This window comes from Pollachius pollachius (assembly GCF_949987615.1).
Source record: "Pollachius pollachius genome assembly, chromosome: 3".
NCBI classification, from domain to species: Eukaryota; Metazoa; Chordata; class Actinopteri; order Gadiformes; family Gadidae; genus Pollachius; species Pollachius pollachius.
The window spans coordinates 34,975,098-34,999,353 of record NC_136936.1 but is presented as its reverse complement, the minus strand read 5'-3'; the positions used below and the strand labels follow the sequence as shown (position 1 = coordinate 34,999,353).

The following is a 24,256-nucleotide window of genomic DNA, read 5'->3' as shown; positions in this document are numbered from 1 at the left end:
GCACTTGATGGGGCGTGCGTCCCCCGTGTCGATGTCGTGATGTACTAGGTGAGTCAACCCCACCTCCTCGTCGCTCATGACAAAGCTGTCTTTGAATTCTAGTAACAGCTGCCACAGCTCCTCCTGCTGTTGAGGGTCCAGGCCGCCACAGTTCTTCCTCCATATATCTCTCACAGCCGATATTTCCCCCTCTCTCTCTGTATTGGTCGAAAGTGACCGGGACGTGGTCGCGTGTACGGTGGACGTGGTCCCTGAAGGGGTGCTGTTGACTCCAGCCTCCACCGTACCTCTGGGCTGCAGCTGTGAGGCTTTTGTAAGAAGAGGGGGAGAAGGTGAGAGGGGGGGGGTCGCACCTGATGGGGGGGTCGAGGTGAGAGAGGGGCCGACACTCCGAGTGGGAGTGGCAGGAGGGAGGGACGCGGCCGGGGTGATGTTGAGAGCTGCCCCTATTGATTCACCAGCCGGTGTGAAAAGTCTGACAGGGGGTGTGACAAGGGTGTCTATGGGCAACATAGTGACGACTGGTCCCCCTCGGAAACTCACCAGGCCCCTCCCAAAGTCCAGGACACATCCTGTAGCTTTTAGAAAGTCCAAACCCAGAATACAGGGTTCCTGAACGGCAGCTATCCATAGCAGGTGACGTACCGCCCACCCCCCTATAGTCACTGAAAACCTGCTTTTTCCTGTCAGGGGAGCTAGTTCCCCGGTGACGGTGCGCAGCCACTTGGCGGTCGGCTCCAACTGGGTCCCCCCAGGCACCACATCAGGTCTCACCATGGAAACTGTCGCCCCAGAGTCTACTAGAGCCAGACATGGTACACCCTCCACAGTGACTGAAATATAGCACGACTCACCCACCGAGGCACGCCCCACTAAGATGTCAGGTACCAAGCTGGTGTCATCGTCTGCTGTGGAGGCTGGCTGGGAGGTAGGGGAAGGGGGTGGAGTCCGCATATTCCCCTCTACGCGGACCCGGAGCCGTTTCCCTGAGCCGGGCGCTGTTTAGGGCACTCTCTAGCCAAATGCCCTGGCTGTCCACACTCCCAGCAGACTCTGGGCCCTGGCCGCGGCCGTCGTACGGGCTGTAGTGACATAGCTCTGATCAGTTCGGTCATTTCAGCCGCCCAGGCCGGTTTCTCCTCCACTGTGGGGCCCCCGGCTGCCGTCCTCACCGCCAGCGGGCTTTCTTTTACGCTGCTCCCTGAAGCTACTCCCCATACGATCTCCCTCTCTGCAGCCATCTCCAAGGCTGACTGTAAGGTCCGTGGGTGCTGCAGCTGAACCTGAACCCGCAGTTCAGAGGGGAAAAGGGCTCGGATGAACTGGTCACGGGCTAGTTCGCTCAGTACCCCCGGTGGCATGTGTGCGTAAGCCCGCCTGGTCAGACTCTCTATGTCGTTGGCCAGTACACGTAACGGCTCCCCGGTCCTTCTGCATCGATTATTTAGTTCATTACGAAGGAGCTCTGGTTGTAAACATTGTCCAAAACGCCTCTGTAGGGCCCCTACTAAAGCCGTGTAACAGTGTCTGTCTTCGGGGGTGAGCAGTAGGAGACAAGTCAGCGCTTCGTCAGTGAGGCAGAGTGCTAGCTGTAGGGCTTTAGCTTCTGTCGACCACCCCACTGCATGAGCTAACAACTCAAATTGTGCATGAAAAGCCTCCCAGTCTGACCTGCCAGAGTACTTGGGTGTTTTAACGGAGGTAACAGAAGCGGGAAGATGAACGCTGTTTACCTCGCGCTGTTCTCTCTCTCCGGTAGAGAGAGGGTTGCTGCGCCGCGTGAAAGACGGCGTCATGCTCGACTCGTGAGCTATTTCCACCACCGTCTCTCTCCGGCTCTCCTTCGCCTCACGTGCAGCTCTCTCGTACCCGCTGGCGGTTCCCGACCAACCGTAGGCTCCTTCCTCCACGTCTCTCCTCTCCTCCTTCACTCTTGTCCCGCCGAAGTCCTCCATACCGTGCAGCTAGCGAGATGGCTAATCTTCTGCTGTGGCTAGGCTAGCTCCCGACCGGATCCTTATTTAACGTCCGAAGTCACTTCTGACACCAGTGTGGCGATCCTACCAGAAGCGGAGGCAGGTATCCGGTGTAACAGCCGGTTGGCTTTATTCCACGAACTTCGCAAACTTTACAACAGTTAACAAGGCACACATGTATCGCTCTACACCCACGTTTCACACACTCCTACTCGGAGCACGCACAGGAAGACACCCACACACACTGCGCAACCTCCCCCAATCACAAGCCCCCATGTTGCTGGACCTAGTAACCCTGCTTGTGATTGGACTACAGCGCTGTCACTCACTAGTACACATACCAGGGTCGCTACAATATTAAAAAAGATAATAATAATAATAATAATAATAATAATAATAATAATAATAATAATAACAAAACAACAACAACAACAACAATAATAATAATAATAATAATAATAATAATAATAATAAACTAGTAGTTTAAAGGCTCAGCACTGTGTTTCAGTCATTTTTGTTTTCATCCTTTCTTAAATGCTTTCTGAAAACTCCTCATCCTCATTTAGTATGACCCGTTACAATGTGTCATCAACAGTCATATAAGTAGCAGCAGTTTGTAAGTAATTTGTCAGTAATTGATATGTCAAACTTTGGTTCTCAAAATTCACCAGGTGGATGCATTTAAATGAAATCAATTCAAAATATTCTGAAGGATTGCGAGTCCCCCATCATAGTCTCTACACAGTAAATTCCCCAGTGTTAAATATGCAGTGTCAAACTCCATTAACTCTATCTGAGTTAATATAACAACAGCTGGAGTAGAATGCCCACTAGTGTTGGTGTCAATTTCGGTAGTTAAAACACGGGGTGTAAAAAGTACTCTATAAGGCTCCGCCCACCCCTTTCTCATTTCAAAACTGCACCGACTCTGCACTCCGCCATTTTCAACTGCTTTCGTCGTCGAAGAAGTCTGGTAAGTTTCTCCTCTTCTTTCATTTTACCAAATGTTTAGCATATCTACATGACTAATGTTTTTAAACTGCTTTGTTGTCATTTACCGTGTACTGCAGTTAGTTGTGTACTGTAGAAATAGAAAATCCAGTTGTGGCTAGCTGAACAAATAAGCAGTACCTAGCTTCTTCATTTCGGCTAACCTGCTACCATAAACAGGATTTAGTCGGTAAGAGGTTACTTTCACATTATGAAGGTTTATAAAAGTGCATTGGTGGTTATCCTGTAATAATTTTAGACTCCTGTAGGTAAAATGGGAAGACTGCATATGTGGGAAATTGCGACTGGCAATACAATTGTGTAGCCTTACTAGCCTAGCCACTCTAATTTTACCCTAACCCTATTAAATTAATTTCAGATTTACAATTTACTGTGAACGTTATCCAAATAAAGTTACTGTTAATTACTTTCACCTCCGCTTAAATTGTAGGCATTCTCTTTCTGATGCCTGGCAGTTTTAAACGTGTGATTTCGGTGCAGTTACGAGACAGTTTGAAACAGGCTTATTGCATGTCAAAGAACGTGGTTTTCAGCGGGGTCATCCCTATGTTCCCCGTTTTTCCCGAAAAGGGTCCTATGTTCCCCTGTAGCCATACATACCGGGGAGCATAGGATCCTTTTTGGGAAAAGCGGGGAACATAGGACCCTTTTCTGGGAAAAGGGTCCTATTTTCACCGCAATCTGTCAATCTTCAAAAATATTTAAACTTTGACGCGACATTCGCGTGATGACAGCCAATCGGCGTTAAAAAGCGTGGCCACTGATTGACATGTGTAACGTAACAGCCAATCAGCGTTCAACCGGCCAGCTCAGTGCAGTGCAGTCCGGGGTGAACTGCAGCATGGAAGAGAAAGTGATTGTTGCCGTTTTCGACTCCCGGAGCTCTTTATATAATAGTATATAAACTAATATAATTGTATAATAATATCAGGGCCAAAAGCTATTTTCGCCTCCGGATGGCCGCGGGAAGCTCTCGTAGGGATTGGGCTTCTCGGGGTTTGATTACCGGCGTATGAATAGACTGCGTCAGGTTCTCCGACGTCTCTCACTCTTCCACAAAAGGTAAAGACTTGAAATGGTAGTTATCTCGGCCGGAATTTGGCAGTAATGGTGAGAAAAAGTAACAGACCGGGGAACATAGAACCCTTTTTTAAAAAAGGAGAACAGGGAACATAGGACCCGGGGAACATAGACACGCTCCCGTTTTCAGCCACGGTGCTTGTCTTCAGTTTATGGTCACTGTCTGGTGCTCACATTACGCGCGCGCCAAAGTCCACCATTTTGCTTTGTCCGCCATCGGGAACAGCACATCCAAGTGCAACGCCGCTGCTTCTGCCTGTCACTTTGTCACGGGATAGCCATCGCTGGAGGCAGACATTTTATCAATAATCTACATCATCATTACTTGCTGAATTTTCAAACGATTTTCAAGCCGTTTGCTTTGCATGGCATGGGTATGTCCGGTGAAGGATACTTGGTTACCAAAAAGTAAACAGTAGTTCTGTATGAATGCATATTATTCTATTTATTATTACAATTTATATACATTTTTGTGCATTTGACACACAGGTATGCTATAATACATTTCAGGTTGCACTAAAATATAAAGTTTAACAACTAAACTTTGCAATGATGCTGAAATATATTATGGATCTTAACAGTGTGTGTGTCAAAAATTGCACCCGGTTATGTATTTTGATTGTAATAATAAGACTGAGACATTAATTGGGAAATGTTTTTTTTGCAGGGAGAATGTTACTGAAGGTCAAACTCGGTGATTGCCAAAAATTTGTCCGAATACTGGAGCCGACTCTGTCAGAGTTTCTGATTGCAGGTAAGCTTTTGACTTAATCGATATTTGTGATCAGCTTTAAGTCACTTAAATTTATATCCACATGGCTTTGGATGGACACATTACTCTGCAGTTAGGATGCTACATTTTAGCAATTAAGTCGTTTTATTTCACCTGAAAGTGTTATAGATTTTGTGAAAGTGAATCGTAGATTAATTTGAAATTACCCTTTCTCGTTACATAAGCTTTTATTTTTGTTTCCTAGCTTTTGCAAAGTTTGGTGTTCCTCCAGTAACGGAAGGTGTGAAAGTGGTTGACAGTTCAGGCACTGAATTGGATGAAGATGTGTTTGAGGACATACTAAAGGATCCTCCAACAGGGGTACTAACCATCAAGTATGACACAGGTCTGTTTCAGTAAAACATTAATCTATATTTAATTCACAAGTTATGTATTTGTAATGTGAAGCTTATATTATTGATTAGATATGGTAAGGCTCTATGAAGAAGTGTGTCATTTTCTTTCTTTATTCTGCTTCTCCAATCATGGTTAGAACCTGTCCACACAGTGGCATCCTCTTCTGAGCCGTCCCCACCATCATCACTCGATTCGTCTGACTCGCAGGATACAATTATCCTTACAGAGAGCCCTTCCAGAAAACGCCAGAGGGTTGATACAGAAGCTAAACAAGTAAGAGTTGAAACACAAACTTCAATTCTTTCTTGTGAAACTGTGTGGTCTGTTATTGAATATTTTTTAGAGTTTAGTTCAGATTGGCACAAATGGAGGTTGTATATTACATGGGTTCAATACTAGAAGTAATGATGTTATTTAATTAAAGCTAAAAGCATTAAGATTTAACTTTGAATTCAAGTCGATATATTTTCGTATATTGCTGAATTGTTTTGCATTGTGTTTTAAGTTGGTGTTTCCACAAAACCTGGAGGGGAACGTATATTACAAGAATACAATCGAACCAAGTCTTTGGTGGACGAAACCAGGAGGAAAATGGTCAACATACTGGCAGCTGACTTGACCGAGAAGAATGGGTAATTTGATGATTGTTTTTAGTTATACCTTATGTCCTTTATCTAGCTTTCAGGGTTAAAGTTGAACCTAGGGAATATGAGTGACAAGTCTTATTTTTTTTGTAGAACATCACCTCCCAGGCAGTTGAAAGAAAAGTATGCCAGAGGAATTGTGACATTATTCCCCTACCTCAGTGACCTATTCGCTAAGAATGGCTATGTGAGTTGCGTAGAGTAATAGTTTTTGCAATCGAGAATAGTGTATTAAAGTTGAAATCCTACAAGCTTTTATTAATTGTATTTTTGTTATCCTTTCCTCTGCCAAGGAGCATTACTATGATGGGGAGAGTGGCACTGGGTACTTGGCTTGGAGGATTAAAACCATTCAAAGATCTACTGCTAAAGACAGACGATCATCATTTGGAGGTAAACCTGTAATAACTGGCTAAATGTGTAAACGGAAACAATCACAAGATGAGTTATTGCCTCTTTGTACATTATTTCTCAAGATACATATTTTTCAATTTGTTTAAACATACATAGAATCAGCGGAAGGATCATCCGGTAAAGACATGTCTGGAGGACCAACGGTCAGAAGAGAGACCCAATTTGTTCCTGAGGCATCCCTAAGTGAAGATGAGTGCCAGGAAGCAATGTCACTGATGAGACATTCAGCTGACGAGGACTTAGTCAAGAAGAAGATGAAGCTGCCATTATTCCATCGCCGCAACATGCTCCTCGACCCCCAGCAGTCAAGCAACATACTATCTGTCTTTCCACGTTTCAAAGACGTCAAAGGCTTGGTAATTTTCTATTATTACTGTTGACAGGAGTATAACAAATAAATTGTATTTCATAGTCAAACAACTAGCACATATGAGGTCCTCAAATTCTCACCCACTGCCCCAATCCAGGTTGAACAGGATTTCGTTCTGATGTTTGGTGAGGGTGTGTCCGACATGTTTCTGGAGCGATGGCCAGGCACATTCAAGAAAAAGATCATCCAACAATGCAGAAAGCTTCCCAGTGAGCTTGAAGAACTCCTGCTGGCAGCTGATCCTCCTCTGGATCGCATTGACGTGGAAGAGGACTTAGGTAAGTTATCTGTAACCATACTGGTATTGAGTGTACTAGACTTGTAGGCTTAAAAGGATACTTCAGTATTTTTGGTGTTGCATAGGGTACTTATGCATAGTTAGTATTTTACCTTATGGGAGATGGCAGACAGCGCAATCATTTTAAGGAGCAATGCCTTTATGAAAAATGTCTGACATTTTTCTATATAGTAAAAGTCAAAAACGTCATTCCCTTGAATGAGAAAATGCATTCTAACTTTTGACTGGTACAGTATATTCAACAAAGTTTCAAATAAAAGAGTTGGCAAGATTTCTAGTCTGGCAGCTTTTTCTGCAGATTTAAAACCGCTATCCGTTCTTTTTTGTGAAAATGCTTACATTGCAGATGAATTGTAATGTAAAGAGTTCACACAATTCAAGCCTGTAAACATAAAACTGGTGTTGTTACAGGTTGGGACAGTGACCTCTCATCGGTATTACTGCTGTCACACCTGATTCCACCGTCTGCCCAAGGGACGGAAGAGACCAGGGAAAGTGTCCGCGTCCCAAGCAGAGAAACATCTCGTCATCTTCAAGAAGGTTTATATTTTTCCTAATTAATATAAAGATTATTCATTACTAAAATATTGCATCCATTGTAACGTCTAATGATACACACAAGACCCTGTTCTTTTCACAGATGTTTACTGTTGCACTTGTCGTCTTCAAACAACTGCATTCTTGCATTCTTCAGCTTGCTAACAAGTTTCACCATGACATCATCACACCCTAACACCATAGGACTAAAATACAGACATACAATTAGCTCAAGCTAACTTCTGGAAGCTTCCAGGGAGTAATCAAAGGGTCAATCAAAGAAACAAAGCAACAGGTACATTTACAAAATACTACTAGAGTCCACCTTGTGGTCAAAGAGTGAAATTACACATATAGTCCACAGGGCAAGAAAACGCTGCCTGAAGTTACTACCATGTTCATTTAATCAGCTATGTGTGCATATTTCTTCCCAATAATATATAAAAAATATTTAATTATTGCATAACAACCAAGTTAATTTTGTCATCTGTGTATGTGTATCTTCTCAGACTGGAACAAGCATCCAAGAACATCTCGACACCATTACTACCAGCGCTCAACCATATCTCCTGGCTGTTGGAGTAAGGAAGGAAGCAGTCCACCAGTTCTTCATCATTCTGGATCGGAGTGCCATACCTTGCAGGTCAACTTCTTCTCTAGGGGCTTTCGATGAGCTGTTTAAGGCACATTTTGTGTTTGGCACATCATACAACTCCATGCTCCATAACATGTACATGTTCATCCAGACCACGGTGTACAACATTGATGTTGGGAAAGTCAAGGAGAGTCCTCGTGTTGCTGAAGTAAGGGCAAGGTTACTCATTAGTGTGTGAGGGTTTTCCTCCATCATGAGGTGCTTTGTTTGTCAGGCTGAATTAAAAAGTTCCAATATGCTTGTTAGGCACTTGCGTTTAGTTCATGGTTACGTGCCTGGAAGAAACCTTCGCCTTAAATGTGTTCAGACTGAATGTGGATCTGTGTTCGGTACTTTTTCTGGTTTTAGGAAGCATTTAAACACCAAGCACACAGAGTATTTAGACCAACAGGCTGAAACTGATGTTACGTTAAACGGTGCAGGAGAGGTTTTGGCAAGTAATGTAGATGAGACGCCAACATCATCTGAACCTTCTATAAATTCCGAGAAGAGCACTCTTGATATGTGTGCCTTTGCTGTTACACAACTCAAGGCAGCTGGATTAAGTCAGTCTACTGTAAACAGTTTTGTCTCATCCATGGAAGAAGTGTTTTTTGAGATTAATAGTCAGGCTAAAGATGCAGCTTTACAGTGCTTATCTCCTCAGGACACTGAAAATAAGAATGAAATAGAGGAATCTTTCAAACAGTTGGAAAATGGAAATCCCTTCGCATGCTTGAATACAGAAACCAAATGAAACAAACACTTCAAAGAGAAATGGGGAAACGTTGAACCTGTTGAAAAGGTGCTCGGCACAAGATTTGACAGCAGAAGAAACAAATCTACTGGGACATATGACCAGGTCATTATAACAGATACGTTTTCATATGTTCCCATCCTAGAAACGCTTAAGAACATTTTTGATAACCCAGAACTGACCAACATGTTCAAGCCCAGGCACATTCCCAAAGAAGGTGTTTATACAGACATAAGAGATGCCAACTATTTTAAAGAAAATCTGTTATTTTCTAAAGAGAATGATGCATTGCAGATTCAACTGTTTTATGACGACTTTGAAACAGCAAATCCCTTGGGCTCTAAAAAGGGTATCCATAAATTAGGGGCTATATATTTTACTCCCAATCTTTAATTCGGCTTTGATTAATATTCATTTATGTGCTCTTTTCCACGCATAGGACATAAAACGTTATGGTTTTAATCTGATACTTGAACCACTGGTGAATGATCTAAAAGTACTTGAGACAGAGGGACTTAACATTTCCATGTCTGAACGTGTTATTCATGGTACCATTGTCCAGGTCACTGGGGATAATTTGGGTTTGCATGGTCTGTTTGGCTTTGTGGAATCATTTAGTGCTCGCTATTGCTGTCGTTTCTGTCTCCTTGAGAAAACTTGTTTTCAAACTGTGTTCTGCGAAGATAATCCTGAAGTTGTATTAAGAACTATTGAGATGCACACCCAGCACTGTCAAACTTTACAAACTAACTCTACGCTACCTCATACATATGGTGTGAAACGCACTTGTCTGTTGAATACACTACAGTATTTTAACACATCAAACAACTTTTCTGTAGATATAATGCATGATATCTTGGAAGGGGTTGCTCAGTTTGAGGTCAAACTTGTTTTACAGTACATTCAGGGCAACTTCCTGAATGCCGAACAACTGGCTGGTAGAATCCATGCTTTTGACTATGGTTATAATCAATAGCGAAATCGACCACCTAGAGTAAAAATGCTTGGTGGAAGTAATGATTTGGGACTGAATGCTATACAATCCTGGTGCATATTGCGCAACATGCCGTTGCTTTTTGGTGATTTATTTCAGACAGGTGATGGTTATTGGCGTCTTCTACTTTTGCTTCTACAGATTGTTAACATTGTTTTTTCACCTGTCCTCTCAGAGGGCATGACCATATACCTCAAACCGTTAATCATTGATCATCATCAACTCTTCAAGCAGTTATTTCCTCAGCTCAATCTCTTACCAAAGCATCATTTCATGATTCATTACCCTCGTATTATAAGGACCATTGGCCCAATTATGCACATGTGGTGCATGCGTTATGAAGCTAAACATAATTTCCTTAAGAAACAATTAAAAAACTTTAAAAACATTACACAAACATTAGCCAAAAAGCACCTGAGTTGTATGGCATTCTATCAAGAATCCTTTACCAAGGAAAGACTAACTTTAGGCCCTGGAAAAATGCTTCCACTAAGTGAGCTCAAAAATGGCCCAGACATTGCTTCCAAATTTGGAGCTGAATTGTCAACCAGTATTTTTTTCTGCCAAATGGATTAAATACCATGGTACCGAGTACCGCCGTGACTTCATTATCTGTACTGAGGTAGCATTTGAGATGCCTGTGTTTTGTAAGATAGAGTCTATTGCTGTGAAGGATGAAAATGTATTACTCTGTGGAAAACCGATGGAAACTGTTTGTTTTGAGCATCATTATCATGCCTTTAAGATCAGACTGCATCCAGAAAATGTTCGAAAAGTGTTGCACATTGATGAGCTGTGTTACTTCAAACCATTTGATGTTCAAATGTGTTATGGAAATATAGATTGCTCAAAGTACATAATCCCATACTGCCATTTTATGTAGCCCTCAATGATTGAATAAATTGTCTCTTTCTGCCTTGACATTCAAGCCTGTCCTCCTGACAGTTTGCACTAAAATAAACAAGTTGAACTGCATTGTTTTCTGATAACTTGTCATTTTTTAAATATTCTGCTTTTTAGAACATTCAGAAGTTTTAATGATACTTCAGTGTTATTATTTTACTGTTTTTTAACTGCACAAGAGTAACTTTTCAACACAGTAGTGTGTAACATCAACACTAGCCAGAGCTACCTTTTCACTGCAATAGAGTAACTTTTCAACACACTAGTGTGTAACATCAACACTAGCCAGAGTTATTTTAATGGCCAGTGTTACCTTCAAATAACTCAATGCAGTGTCAATCAGCATTCAAATTAACACCATCAGAGTTGATTCGTTATCACAGAAGAGTTATTTATTAACACTGCTGGGAATAATATTAACACTCTAGAGAGTTGTTCAGTGTTCAGTGTTAAATTTAGATAACACTATACAGTGTATACGAGTGTTAATTTTTAACTCTATTTGGAGTTAATTTAACTCTAAAATTGTAACACTTTGAAAAGAGTTAATTTAACTCCAATTCAGAGTAGGACCAAATACACTTGGAAATGGTGTTAAATTGAACTCTTATAGTGTTATTTTAACACTTCAAAATTTACTGTGGGGAAATCATGTGGAAACACTGATTGGGTCATTTTTTAACCCATCCTAACCAAGAGCAAGCAGCAGCGGGATGCCACAGGGCCCGGGACCCAACTCCAGATGTAGTGCCCTTGCCCTGGCGGTGGGCAGGGCAGAGTGTTAAGCCGGAGCACCCAGAGGAAATCAATGTGAACAAGCGAAGAACATACTAACTGGACACCGAAAGGTCCCATCCCCGGGGTTCGAAACAGGACCTGCTTACTGGGAGGCAGCAGTGCCCTCAAATAGATGTCCTTAATCCCAAACTGGACATGTGGATGTCACAGCAGGAGTGCAGGATAAGAGTTCTATACTTGTTCTGTACCATCTCCACAATATGCTGCATACATGTCCAATATTGTTACTTGCTTTACGAATTAGCCAATACAGTGAGTAATTCATATAGTATGACCAGAGATAATCCCATATAACAATTATATTGTTAAATTAATACTTTACAAACACTTATATAATAATGTAGGTTAGGCTACTTTATCCTGCCGGGCAATGCAGTTCACTGTTAAGATGTAGCTGTTAGCTATATGGCTATTTCCAATATGATGTATTATAACCAGTGTCTGCTAATGGTCTCTCTATAGTAATGTATTGTAACAAGTATATGCTGGTCTTTATATAGTACTGTATTATCACCAGTTTTGATCATGGGTTTCTCAATAGTACTGTATAACAACCAGTGTGTGGTGGTCTCTCTAGTGATTTATAGCCAATATTTCCTGGTATTTCCATTGCTCAAGGTAAAGAACATATAGTACAGGGAGTGACTGTACTGTAGAAGAAATAGCTCCAGCAGAAAAGACCCAAGCTATTTCTCCAAAGGGATTTGTTCTCCAAAGATTGATATCCTAATTTAGTACCATTTAGTACCTGCAGGGGGAGTATGGGCAGTTTGGGAGCACACGGGATTGGCTGGGGGGATTGGACCTGATTGCGAGCAGGTGTCTGCACTCAGGCCAATCAGGGAGGGTGTACTTATGTGCCTGCTTTGTGTTGTAGTGAGGAAGGAAACCCCGGAGCACGGACCCCCGAGATCCCGAACGAGGGAAACCCACCCGAAACCTGAGAGACGTTGTTGGAACGGACCCCTTTTCGTTGTCCTTAGAGTTTTTGTGTTCTCGGTTTAAAAACAATAAAACCGATCTCCCGCTGAGGGACAACACCTCTGCCTGCTCGCCTTTCTGTGGACCCATTACAACCATGTAATCCCAAAGCGAGGATGAAAAATAAAATGTTGTCTTTTTTCTAATTATTTTGGGAGCAACGTCCGCCTGACTATATAGTGAGGAAATACAGATGGTTCTGAATGTGGATGATCCCGCAGCACTTCTCGGTCCTCGACATGAAGCACTATCTGTGGTTTTATTCTCCTTTGCAGTTAAAAGATCTTGCTTCAGCATTTTAAAAAAATATATATATATGAGATCGGAGATAAAAACTTGTTGAGATCCCCTGACACAATGGCAGATATTAACATTTCATTTTTGATAAGGGGGGAAAGATTTTGAAAGTTCACTTACCTGTGATTTACAGGAAGAAGAGTCTCCAAACAAATATTTCAAGTTCACTCAGTATGAGGGATAAATAACATCTCTTATGATTAGAAATTGCTAAATAAACGGAACCTTTTAGAGTATGTCAATGTTAGTTAAAGCGCCCTCTGTGGTCAAAGTTGTACTTAACTTTATGGAGACCTTCTTTACGTGTGCTTTGCTTTATGGGTATACCAACTCTTCAAAGTCTTGAAGTAAATTATTGCGCAGTGACTTCTTTTACAAAAAAAATCTGTTTGGGTGTTTGTAAAGCCTTTTTCAAGGTTTTCCAAACTTTTAAGGTACAGAAAAATCGAGGCAGAAAATTATGGATACAGAGTTTGCAATACGTTTGAAAGATCTCAAAATCCAAAATGATATACTGCTGTATATAATGCACACCGGTGTGCCGGTGTGTATGTGTTCACTGGCTCCCAGATGGGTCAAAAGCAGAGGAAAGAATTTCCCCCCACAAAGGGACAATAAAGGATAACTTAACTTAACTCATATACACAGTAAAATCGTTGTTTTAAAACGTTTAGAGCCATACTTCCTGGAGGGGATAGGAGGTGAAGTGCTGGCAGAGTCCTGCTGTCAACACGACACAGGACAGGGGTCAAGTCTGATCAGGACTAAGTGGCTTCAACCATTCATCCTATGTAAGCAGAATCAATTGTTAAAAATACATTTCCGTGGAGCCCAAACCCATCCCCTACTGCCTACCCCCTCCCAAACACCAACCCATATTCTTCAAAGCATGTGTTAAAAGTATTTAGAGAATACGTGTGCAAAAATATTTATAAAAATATAGTGTGGGGTTTGGCCTGCAGGTGGGGCATTAATGTGCCTGCTTTTGTCTTGCAGTAGGAAGGAAAGCCAGTGTGAGCAGGAGCGTGTGCAAGGGCAATAGCTGCAGAAACCAATCTGCATTCCGTGCTACCGCTGTGGCACGCTGATATGATTTACTGGCACTGTTATTATTTTCCTCGATTAAAACTGCCTTTTTGCCAAGCACAACCCCAACTCTGTCCGCTCTGTACCAGGAACCGTTAGTAGTACAGTATAGTTTATTTTGTGGTGTTACACCACAAAGTATAGTTTGTGGTGTAGCCTAATGTTTTTGATGAATACATGATAATGGATTCGGCAACCCCTCCGGTCCTTACATCATTCAGTTACCATCATTAATCTTTCATTCAGCTGATGGTAATTTAATCCCTTTGGGAGAGACCATATCTCTCCCAAATTCACGCTCAGCCAGTAAAAGGACTTTCAAATCAACAAATATGAGAATCACATCTACGTTGGGATGCAGAACAGTGACGATTTCAGAGTATATTTTAGTCTCATAAAGGTAAGATAGTGTTAGTAAAAGTAATAAATAAAAAAATCATTATTTGAGCTGTAAAATCATATTACAAAAAGATATTTAGGTATTTAAAAAAATCTTTGTCGAAAACAACCCAGAAATTACGTCTGTATGAAAAGACACAATAACAGTATTAGATATAATAGTTGCATAAATGTTGTTTGTAAACATTTAAATACACCATTTCAGAAGAACTGAAAGATTCCTGTGATGACTGAATGATGCAGACTGGTAAAGTCGACTTTAGACTGGTATAGTCACATGTTTTGGTAAAAGTAACGGTGATTCCTAAATATATGCAACTTATTTTTTGTTGTTTTTGTTGATACAAAATAAATACTAACACGGGTTCATGAAAGTGTAGTGCTAGGATCTGAGACCCCAGAACTAGGAGGGTCGGCGATTTTTCCATCCTTCTTCACATGATTTTAAGGCGCAAATCACACTATCACCACAATAGCTGTGATCTTGAAATACTAAAGTAAAGGAAAGGACGCATCCATCATTCTCGTCCACTTTGAGACTCTAAATATCATGCCCACATAACTTTCTCACGTAATCGTCGCTTTAATGTTTAGCTAAAAGTGGTCTCTTGATATAACTTGTATTGCCGCCTACCACATGTCGAGGGTTTCTCAATGCAAGTTAGTTGTTTAAATGGCGCTGAGAACGGCCGCTAACATACCTTGCTTCTTACATTTGACAGGAAATGCCTGCTTACCGGAGATGATCTCTCCACCAATCATCTGGTTATATAATTAGTGTAATGACTTTATACCATGGAGAGAGCTTTTTAAAGATCTCATTGTAAAGTTATGTAATTATAAATACAGGGCTGCCAACTTTTCAAAAAGCCTTGGAGTGAGATTTTGTCGGGCCAACCAAAATTTTGCCATATACACGCCAATTTTTGTTTGGCCCACTGCCATACACAAAAAACACATACCTCTGACCATGCATCAGTGGTTCTCAATGCATGGGCCTTAGGCACTACTCAGAGTGTACAAATGGAACCACAGGACACAGCATGGCCCATTTTGTGCATATTTATTTGGGGAAAAAGTAAACACATAGTACAAAGTAAACAGATATGTAGTACACAGTATGTGTTAAAACAATAAAATAATAATAAAAATGAAAAACCCCAAAACATTTTTTAACCATCCCAGAACTATATGCTAACAAAAAAAGATTACTCATCTCCAGCTACTTATCTCATTCCTTGATGGCTGTGTGCTTGATTGTATTTAGACGTTGCCTTTTTTGAGGCCTTGATTATGTCCTGGGAGGGCTCCCACTTGAAGCAGGGCTCCAGGCCAGCCATCTTGATTGTCATGATGGACGACAATGTCCCATCCAGAGCCAGGCTGTTTCTGGTTTTGGTTTTATTCAGCCCCACCACGGAAAAAACCCTCTCTGCATCGGCGTTGGAGTGGGGTAAAACAAGGACCAGCTTGGCAATTGTTGATAGCCTCATGAAAAGAGGTAATCCTGTCACCTATGAAGAAGGAACCAAGAACACAATGTAAAAATATGTAATATTACTTTGTAAGAGGAGTAAAGGATAATTAATTTAGTCTATAACCAAATGCATGCACCTAGTTTTATGCATACATACCAAATGATTCTAATTTGAATTTTCTACTGTTATTGGTGTACAAGAATCATTCTTACCCTTTGTTTACGGGTTGCCATCTCAGCCCAGAAGTTCTCTGTCTCGTGTCCAGAGTCCTGGAGGGGTGGTAATATCATAGTCTGGTATTCCAGGAGCTCTTCACTAAGTTTATCATGTTCCTCTGGTCCATGGTAGGGGAGCAGGTGAGGGAACCTTATTTTAAAGCAGAGTTACAAGTATTTTATTTTTGATATATGCTGTATTTATGATATATGTCATCAACCCAAAGAATTGTTTTTTTAAAAGCCAGTTAGGGATGGATCATGTGCTTAGAGGCATTCTTGTTATAGAATTCATGGCATTAAGTCTCAGATAACAAGCAGAGATTGCTGAAAGAAATCCTAACCTCTCTACAAAGTACAGGACATCTTCCATGCCACATTCCAACCTTTGCCGGACATCTATGAATTTTGCATGCTTGAGCAGTGGCTCTTGCAGAGGCAGCTTCTTCATAGCATACTCCACAGCATTGATTAGAAAACTGAGGGCAGCTTCATGGAACTTCTCAACCTGATGAGGTGTGATGTCTCCATCATCAAGCAATCTGTGGAGCTTGGCCCTAGTGGTAAAGCCAATGTTCAGCTTTCTTCCTGTCACAGATACAACAAATCAAGGTTGACAGATATGCTGTGTCATGCTTATCATAAAAATAATAATAATTATAATTATAATAGTAGAATATTAAACACTGACCTGCCAAATGGTTGTCCTTTTCTTTGAAACAAATCTCATGTGGCTGTTCGTGGCCTATCAGCGCTCTAGGTACCATGAATTTACTGCACATCTTGCGAATGAAGTTCAACATCTACACATCAACACAGACATTTACAGGTGTAAAACAGTAAAACATGTTGCAGCAGAAAAAGCAACAACAGCAAAAGTATATCCTCTGCTTCTGTACCTCATCATGTAGTAAGAATATTGATGAACATTCTCTCTGCAGTAGAAGGTTGAAAGATGTGAATGTTGGTATGGTGGCCTGGAAAAAGAGCAGGTACACCTCTGTCATGGGGTCAGTGAATGCCTCCCGAAGTCTCCTGAACCTCGCCTGACTTTCATCTTAAATGGAAAAAACAAAATTGGCAATATGTACAGCTAACAAACTTGTGGTATTAGTAGTAGATGCATAAGGGAAATGACATGAGGGACCATACTGGCAGATTTGAAGTAGCTGGCCAAAGGGTCATACAGCCTCAGAATCCGGGTCACGCAGCGCTCAAGGCTTAACAAACGAACAGAGATATGCTGCAGGATCTCCATATACTCTGCCTCGTGAAGCTCACAAAATTCTGTTACAGGCATTTAATTATAAAACATATGTATTCAAAAGTTCTGTATTTCAATATTTTAATTGGGACTGTCAAAAGTGCATACCTGTTAAGTAGCCCTTTCGGTTGGTGCTATCCTTAAACCAGTAGCACACATCCACTATCAGGTCCTCCAGATCAAATTTAGAAACCTGCAATACATAATCAGACCAGAAACATTAAGGTTAATGCATGTAATCAGTACACAGATATTAGTTACATGTGAAGTAAAATTAGGCCTATACTTACTTCCAAAAACCCTGCACCAGCTTTTTTAGCGGTATTATGGACAATATGACATGGGCAGCCATGAACATAAATGCTGGGGTGTTCCTTCAGGATTCTGGAGGTTCTGTGAACCTGTGTTCACTGCAGCATTATCCACAGAAAGACCAACACACTTCTGCCAGGGAATAGCCTTTTCTTCCAAGGTGGTCTTGATCTTGCTGAAGATCACTTCTGCTGTCCCACACCTTGCTCCGCTAGTAGTACACATCCCCAGGAAGCGGTGTTCAACCTTATCTTTCATAAAGATCCTGACTGTCAGGGGGTTCATCTTCTCTACTCCTGCAATGACAGCATAGTTAAGCAAAACATCCCATCCTCTTATGTACATGTATGCACAAAAACGAAATAATGCCAGATTATTGTTAAGGTGAAAAACATCATAGTTTGGGAACTACCTGTGTCATTGGATCCATCTGGGACTAGAGTGTATGGCTGTTCCCTCATTTGATCGACCAACTTCCTCATAAAATGTGGTGCCAGCGCCTCGTTTACTATGCTGGACATTTTTGTCCTGGCACACCGGTATTCCTGGGCTGTTCTTGAGTCTTTGAAACACTCCTTTAGAAGAGGCCCCAGGTGGTCTGCAACAGCTAGTGGAACATTGTGCTGCACTAGTGTTGCTGTTATTTTGACCTCAGCCCTCCTTGTCTGCAAGATTTTTTTTATTAGTACTCCCCAAAGAACACAGTTGAGTTGAAATAGACATTATATTAGACAAAACTATAAATTGTGATAGAACAGTAGTAGTACACAAAACTCTTGAACCTTGACAGACCATGACAGTGATACATAGCATACCTTAGCCTCTTGGTCTGCCATACCCACAACAGAGGAACAGGGCACTGAAAATCTGTCTAAAGTTGCCTGAGATTGAAGTGCCTGCTGCTTGTCCTGGTGGCTCTTGCTCTTGATGTGTCGCACAACATCAGTCACCCCTTGGTGGCAACATGAGTTCTCGACACGACACACAGAGCACCAGTAATGTGTGCTGAGGGTCCCTCTTGTTATGAATGGCCATGTTGTGGTCCACTCACTTTTAAAGATGGACCTGTATTTTGCAGCTCCACACATGGCTCTACTCCTCGAACCCTGCTCAGGCCACCGCGGTTCTTCATTCTCTGTCTGTGGCTGTTCTATCTGTTCCTGTGCTGTCTCTTGTTCTGTCTGTTCCTGTACTGTCTCTTGTTCTGTTGGTCGCTGTTCTGTCTGTTGTTCTGTCTGTTCCTGTTCGGTCTCTTGTTTTGTTGGTTCCTGTTCTGTTTGTTGCTGTTCTGTAGCCCTTTTCTTGTGTGTCTGGTTTTTCGATAGATAAAATAAAATATTTCTCTTTGTTCCTGCTGATGGCCCTGGCTTTTTTTTATTGGGCATCCTTGAAACCTTTAGGTTTAATAAAAGTCATGTTGGTTTATAATTCTGCGCTAGCATATCAGTTACAATATGCTTTTTTTCTGGTGTACAATTTATGTTGTGCTGCATTTAGACCTCAAACTAATAGTTTACAAATATCTCTCTTGTTTACACATTAAAACGAATAGGTTACTTTAAGAGCATAAACACTTATAATTATTAAAAAATACATACCTGAAAAGGGGGGAATATAATCCAGTGACGGGCTTCTTTGGATAAAAAGTCAAGCATCTGATAGTAGACAGTAGTCCGACCGGTTCTGGCAGCGCGAAGCGCGAAACAACACAACTAAGTCTTACTAATCGACTAATCACCCTGTGCGGTGGTGTTTATGAATGAATCAAGGCTCAAAAAGGTAGATAACAGATAACCGAACCGATTTTTTTTTCTTTTTTTTTTGCCCGGAGTCAGACGTGTGTCAGACGAAATTCAGCGTGAGAAATCGGGGGTGTGGCGTGAGAGCGTGTGAAGTGATTCAAATGAGTGTGTCTCACGGCCAATGCGTGAGAGTTGGCAGCTTTGTAAATATACAACTTCGGATATTTCTAAGTAGGTGTCTTTATTTTACCAGCCTTCATGGTTCTCCCGTTACACTTGTTCTGTCGTTCTCAAGTCTAGCTTCATCTGATCTAGTAATCAACACTGCCACCTAGTGGTCATAACATATAACATATATACAGAACATACATATCATTACATCCTCCTTTCTCTGAGGTTAAAAGTCAAATAATAGTAGGCCCAAGGCTATATCAAGACTAGACCTGGAAGCTACACCTAAACCTATTAAACACAGTAAGGGCTACCACACCTAAAGCTTTTCTTACAGGTAAACAAGGTTAACAATTAATCCCTTCTTTCAGATAACAGGTTTTAGAAAGTAACCTTAATTGACTGTACTGTGTAAATTAACTGTACTTTTTCTCTTTCAGGTAACAGTGGTAATGAACATTAAAACCTCTTCTTTCAGGTAACACTAGTAAGTAACGGTAGGTAATAAAGTAAGTAACAGATATGCAACAGTAGCAATAAACAGGATATCCTCTTATTTCAGGAAACCAAGGTAATAAACAGTATTATTATTATTTATTTTTTTTCAATGTTACCATAACCTTTACTTTAAGACTATTCTCAGGTTAAGCAACACTCACATATGTAAACCACACATACTCTCACAAGTCGATCATCACTCTTGATCTTCTAGCTCTGCTAGACTTATGGCAGACAGGTGCCCCTGTCTCTGATGTTGGTGTTTGATGCTCTGTGGGCTGCACATCCTGGTGTGCATCAGGAGGGTTTTTCACTTCTGCGTGTGACTGCTTTCTAAATGTCTCTTGAGTCCTGAGCAGGCATCTGCGGTTCCTCCGGAATACATGTTACATTACATTTTGTCTTTAAGTAGGTCGTCTCATATCTAGCTGGGCGTCAGCTTTAGCGTCAGGACCCAGCAAACGAAGACCCGGGAAACAAAGACCAAGGGAGTCTCTCTGTGGGAGTCCCTCGAGGAAGACCTTAGAGGCCACGGTATAGTAGCTATGTGTCGTAATTCAATTATCGTTAGAATCTCTACTCGTAGACAACGCCGCAATAGATCCTCTGCTCGGCGTCGCAACCCATCCAATCTATGCCATTTACCCACCCTCGCCATCACTGACCTTGAAGTGATGGGAGGACTCTGGAATTGCCAGTCAGCGGTCAAAAAGGCAGACTCTATTTCGGCCTACCCGTCCCTCAATACCCTCCATTTCCTGGCCCTGACAGAGACTTGGATCACTCCAGAGAACTCTGCCACTCCTGCTGCCCTTTCCAGTGTTTACTCTTTCTCACACACCCCTAGACCTTCGGGGCGAGGAGGAGGGACCGGACTCCTCATTTCTCCGTTGTGGACCTATCAGGTCCTTCCACTAGAACACTTGGCCAGATCTGCATTTGAACTCCACGCTGTCACTGTCACCCTTCCTATTAATCTCTTCATTGTGGTAATCTACCGTCCCCCTGGTCCCCTTCGTGACTTCTATGACGAAATGGATGCCCTTCTCAGCTGTTGCACTCACCTGAATTAACCAACTTTTTTGCCACCTTTGACTTAACACTATCCCCTTCTCCTCCCACACACAGGGCAGGGAACCAGCTTGACCTGATATTCACAAGGTCCTGTAGCACCTCTGCTCTCTCTGTTACCCCACTCCCCGTGTCTGACCATCATTTTGTTGCTTTTTCCCTCCCCTTAAAGTCCTCTCCCCCCCTCCTTTCTAGTCCCCACATTGTCACCACCCGCCGCAACCTCAAAACTCTCTCTCCCTCTACGTTTGCCTCAACTGTTCTGTCTTCACTACCTTCTATTGAACCATTCTCTCAACTATCCACAGAGGATTTCCTGACACCCTGCTATCCTCCCTCTCCTCCTCTTTGGACTCCCTCTGTCCCTTCCACTCCAGACTGGCACGATCTTCACCCCCCCCTCCTTGGCTGTCTGAATCTCTGCGGACCCATAGAGCAGAGTTGCGGGCAGCTGAGAAGAAATGGAAGAAATCAGACTGTCCTAATGATCTATCTCACTATCTCCTTCTTCTCTCAGGTTTCACCTCCACTGTGTCAACAGCCAAATCTGCCTTCTACCGGACCAAAACTCCTCCGCCTCAAACCCCAGGAAACTGTTTTCCTTGTTCTCTTCCCTCCTCAACCCTCCCTCCCCTCCTCCTCCTTCCTGCCTCACTGCTGATGAATTTGTTACCTACTTTACCCAGAAAGTAAAGGTCATTAGCTCCTCTTTTATCACTGCCACCATCCTCCCTCCCCCGACCCCCACCTCTGTCTTTACCCAATTCATCCCTCTCACCTCAGACGAGGTCAACAGAATTATAACATCTAACCATGCCACCACCTGCCCCCTTGACACTATCCCTTCCTCCCTCCTCCAGGCTGTGTCAAACGACATCCTGCCATTTCTAACCGCACTTATTAACTCCTCCCTCACTTCTGGCATTGTTCCAACGTCTTTCAAGCCTGCCAGAATAAAGCCTCTCCTCAAAAAACCAACGCTTGATACCACTGACATCCAGAATTACAGACCGGTATCTCTTCTTTCATTCCTCTCTAAAACATTGGAACGTGCCGTCGCTAACCAACTGTCCTCCTATCTCTCATCTCGGAACCTGCTTGACCCTCACCAGTCAGGCTTCAAAAAAGCACACTCCACTGAGACGGCTCTCCTCGCAGTGAATGAGTCCCTCCGGGTGGCCAGAGCCTCGTCCCTCTCATCGGTTCTCATTCTCCTTGACTTGTCTGCAGCATTTGACACTGTGAACCACCAGATACTCCACGCCACTCTCGCCGAGTTTGGCATAGCTGAATCTGCCCTTTCCTGGTTCACGTCCTACCTGATGAATCGCACTTATCAGGTAACATGGAATGGCTCCTTGTCCAAACCTTGCACGCTTGATACAGGTGTCCCTCAAGGCTCGGTGCTGGGGCCTCTTCTGTTCTCCCTCTACACCAGATCTCTGGGCTCCGTAATTACATCCCACGGCTTTTCCTATCACTGCTATGCTGACGACACTCAGCTATTTCTCTCCTTTCCCTCATCCGACAAAGCCCTGATTGCAACACGCATATCTGAATGTCTGGCAGAAGTCAGCACCTGGACAACTGCCCATCACCTGAGGCTTAACCTCAACAAGACTGAGCTCCTCCTAATACCAGGGAAAGATTGCCCACACATGGACTTACTGGTCACTGTTGAGAACATCACTGTATCTCCTTCTCCAACTGCCAAAAACCTTGGTGTAGTGTTGGACAATCAGTTGTGCTGCACCGCAAACATCACTGCGGTGGCCCGGTCCTGCAGATTTGCACTTTACAACATCCGCAGGATCCGGCCCTTCCTCACAAGGGAAGCAGCTCAGCTTCTAGTCCAATCACTGGTCATCTCCCGTCTCGACTACTGCAACTCGCTCCTGGCTGAACTCCCTGCCTCTGCAATTAAACCCTTGCAGCGCATCCAGAATGCGGCAGCGCGCCTCGTGTTCAACCTACCAAAGTTCTCACATGTAACCCCCCTCTTCCGAGACCTCCACTGGCTCCCTGTAATAGCTCGCATCAGATTAAAGATGATGGTACTGGCATACAAGGCAGTCGATGGAACTGCCCCTGCCTACCTCCAAGCATTAGTAAAGCCACACACCCCAGCTCGATCCCTCCGCTCAACTACCTCAGCTGGACGTCTGGTACCGCCATCGCTAAGAGCAAGCAAAGGTCGATCAGTGAAGTTACAACTTTTCTCTGTTTTGGGACCTCAGTGGTGGAACGAGCTCCCTACCGATGTCAGGACCGCAGAGTCGCTCACCAGCTTCCGCAAAAGACTCAAAACTCACCTGTTCAGAGTTCATCTCGACTCTGCATAGAAACCAATGCACAGCCACCATTGAATGTTGTACGTCCTGGCACTTGTACATTGCACTTATTCAAGGTACTTAATTGTGTAGCATCTACAGTAGCTGCTATCGCTGCTTTACACGGGGAATGGGTTAGCCTAGCGATTGTAATACTTGCACTTGGTTCTATGAACGTCTTTACTGTACCGACAGCGATATATTGTTTCACTTCTTATGACAAATGTACTTATTGTAACAAATGCACTTATTGTAAGTCGCTTTGGATAAAAGCGTCTGCTAAATGCCCTAAATGTAAATGTAAATGTACATGTCCATCCTCCGTTCGGACTGTGTACGACCTCGGACTGACCTCTTTGAGCACCACTGCTTTTCTGTTCCATGCGTGGGGCTCTTCGATTCTGACCACGTCGTGTTCTGAGAGAGGTGTGAGACTCCTGGCCGTCTTGTCATGATGCTTCTTCTGTGCCCACTTCAGCTGCATGTGCTTTTGTGTGAGTACTCTGTTTTTCTTCTTTCTTGGCATGTGTGGTAATGTGTTGCGCAGTTTTCGGTTCATTAGGAGCTCTGAGGGTGATGCTCCACATCCCAGAGGAGAAGACCGATAGGTCAACAGTGCAAGGTAAGGGTCTGATTTTGTCTCTGCAGCCTTTTTTAGAAGTCTTTTAACGATTTCCACTCCTTTCTCTGCCTTACCATTCGCCTTTGGATAGAGAGGGCTCGATGTAGTGTATTGGAACCCATACTCCTCTGCAAACATTTGAAACTCTTGGCTGCTGTACTGCGGACCATTGTCACTTTGGACTATCTGGGGAATGCCATGTCTGCCAAAGATGCTTTTCATGCGAGTTATAACAGCACTGGCAG

At 42.8% G+C, this 24,256-nt stretch overlaps 1 protein-coding gene across 1 annotated transcript; it reads right to left on the bottom strand.

Annotated features, from left to right (window-relative positions):
* Positions 1 to 16,203: 16,203 nt before the first annotated feature.
* Positions 16,204 to 17,380, bottom strand: LOC307072983 (uncharacterized protein). The gene is made up of 4 exons (XM_079732604.1): positions 17,154 to 17,380; positions 16,901 to 17,058; positions 16,693 to 16,804; positions 16,204 to 16,589 (listed from the first exon to the last, which is right to left on the bottom strand). The coding sequence occupies exons 1-4, from the start codon at positions 17,299 to 17,301 to the stop codon at positions 16,261 to 16,263; spliced, it is 747 nt and encodes a 248-aa protein (XP_079588730.1). The 5' UTR covers positions 17,302 to 17,380; the 3' UTR covers positions 16,204 to 16,260.
* Positions 17,381 to 24,256: the final 6,876 nt, after the last annotated feature.

Bases quoted from the DNA above. Each gene is read 5' to 3' on its own strand.
- LOC307072983 (XM_079732604.1), bottom strand. From the start codon at position 17,301: ATGCCTGTAACAGAATTTTGTGAGCTTCACGAGGCAGAGTATATGGAG. The intron at 17,059-17,153 runs GTATGGTCCCTC...TTTCCATTTAAG, and splicing joins CAGCTACTTCAAATCTGCCA to ATGAAAGTCAGGCGAGGTTC. The intron at 16,805-16,900 runs GTACAGAAGCAG...GTTGATGTGTAG, and splicing joins TATTCTTACTACATGATGAG to ATGTTGAACTTCATTCGCAA.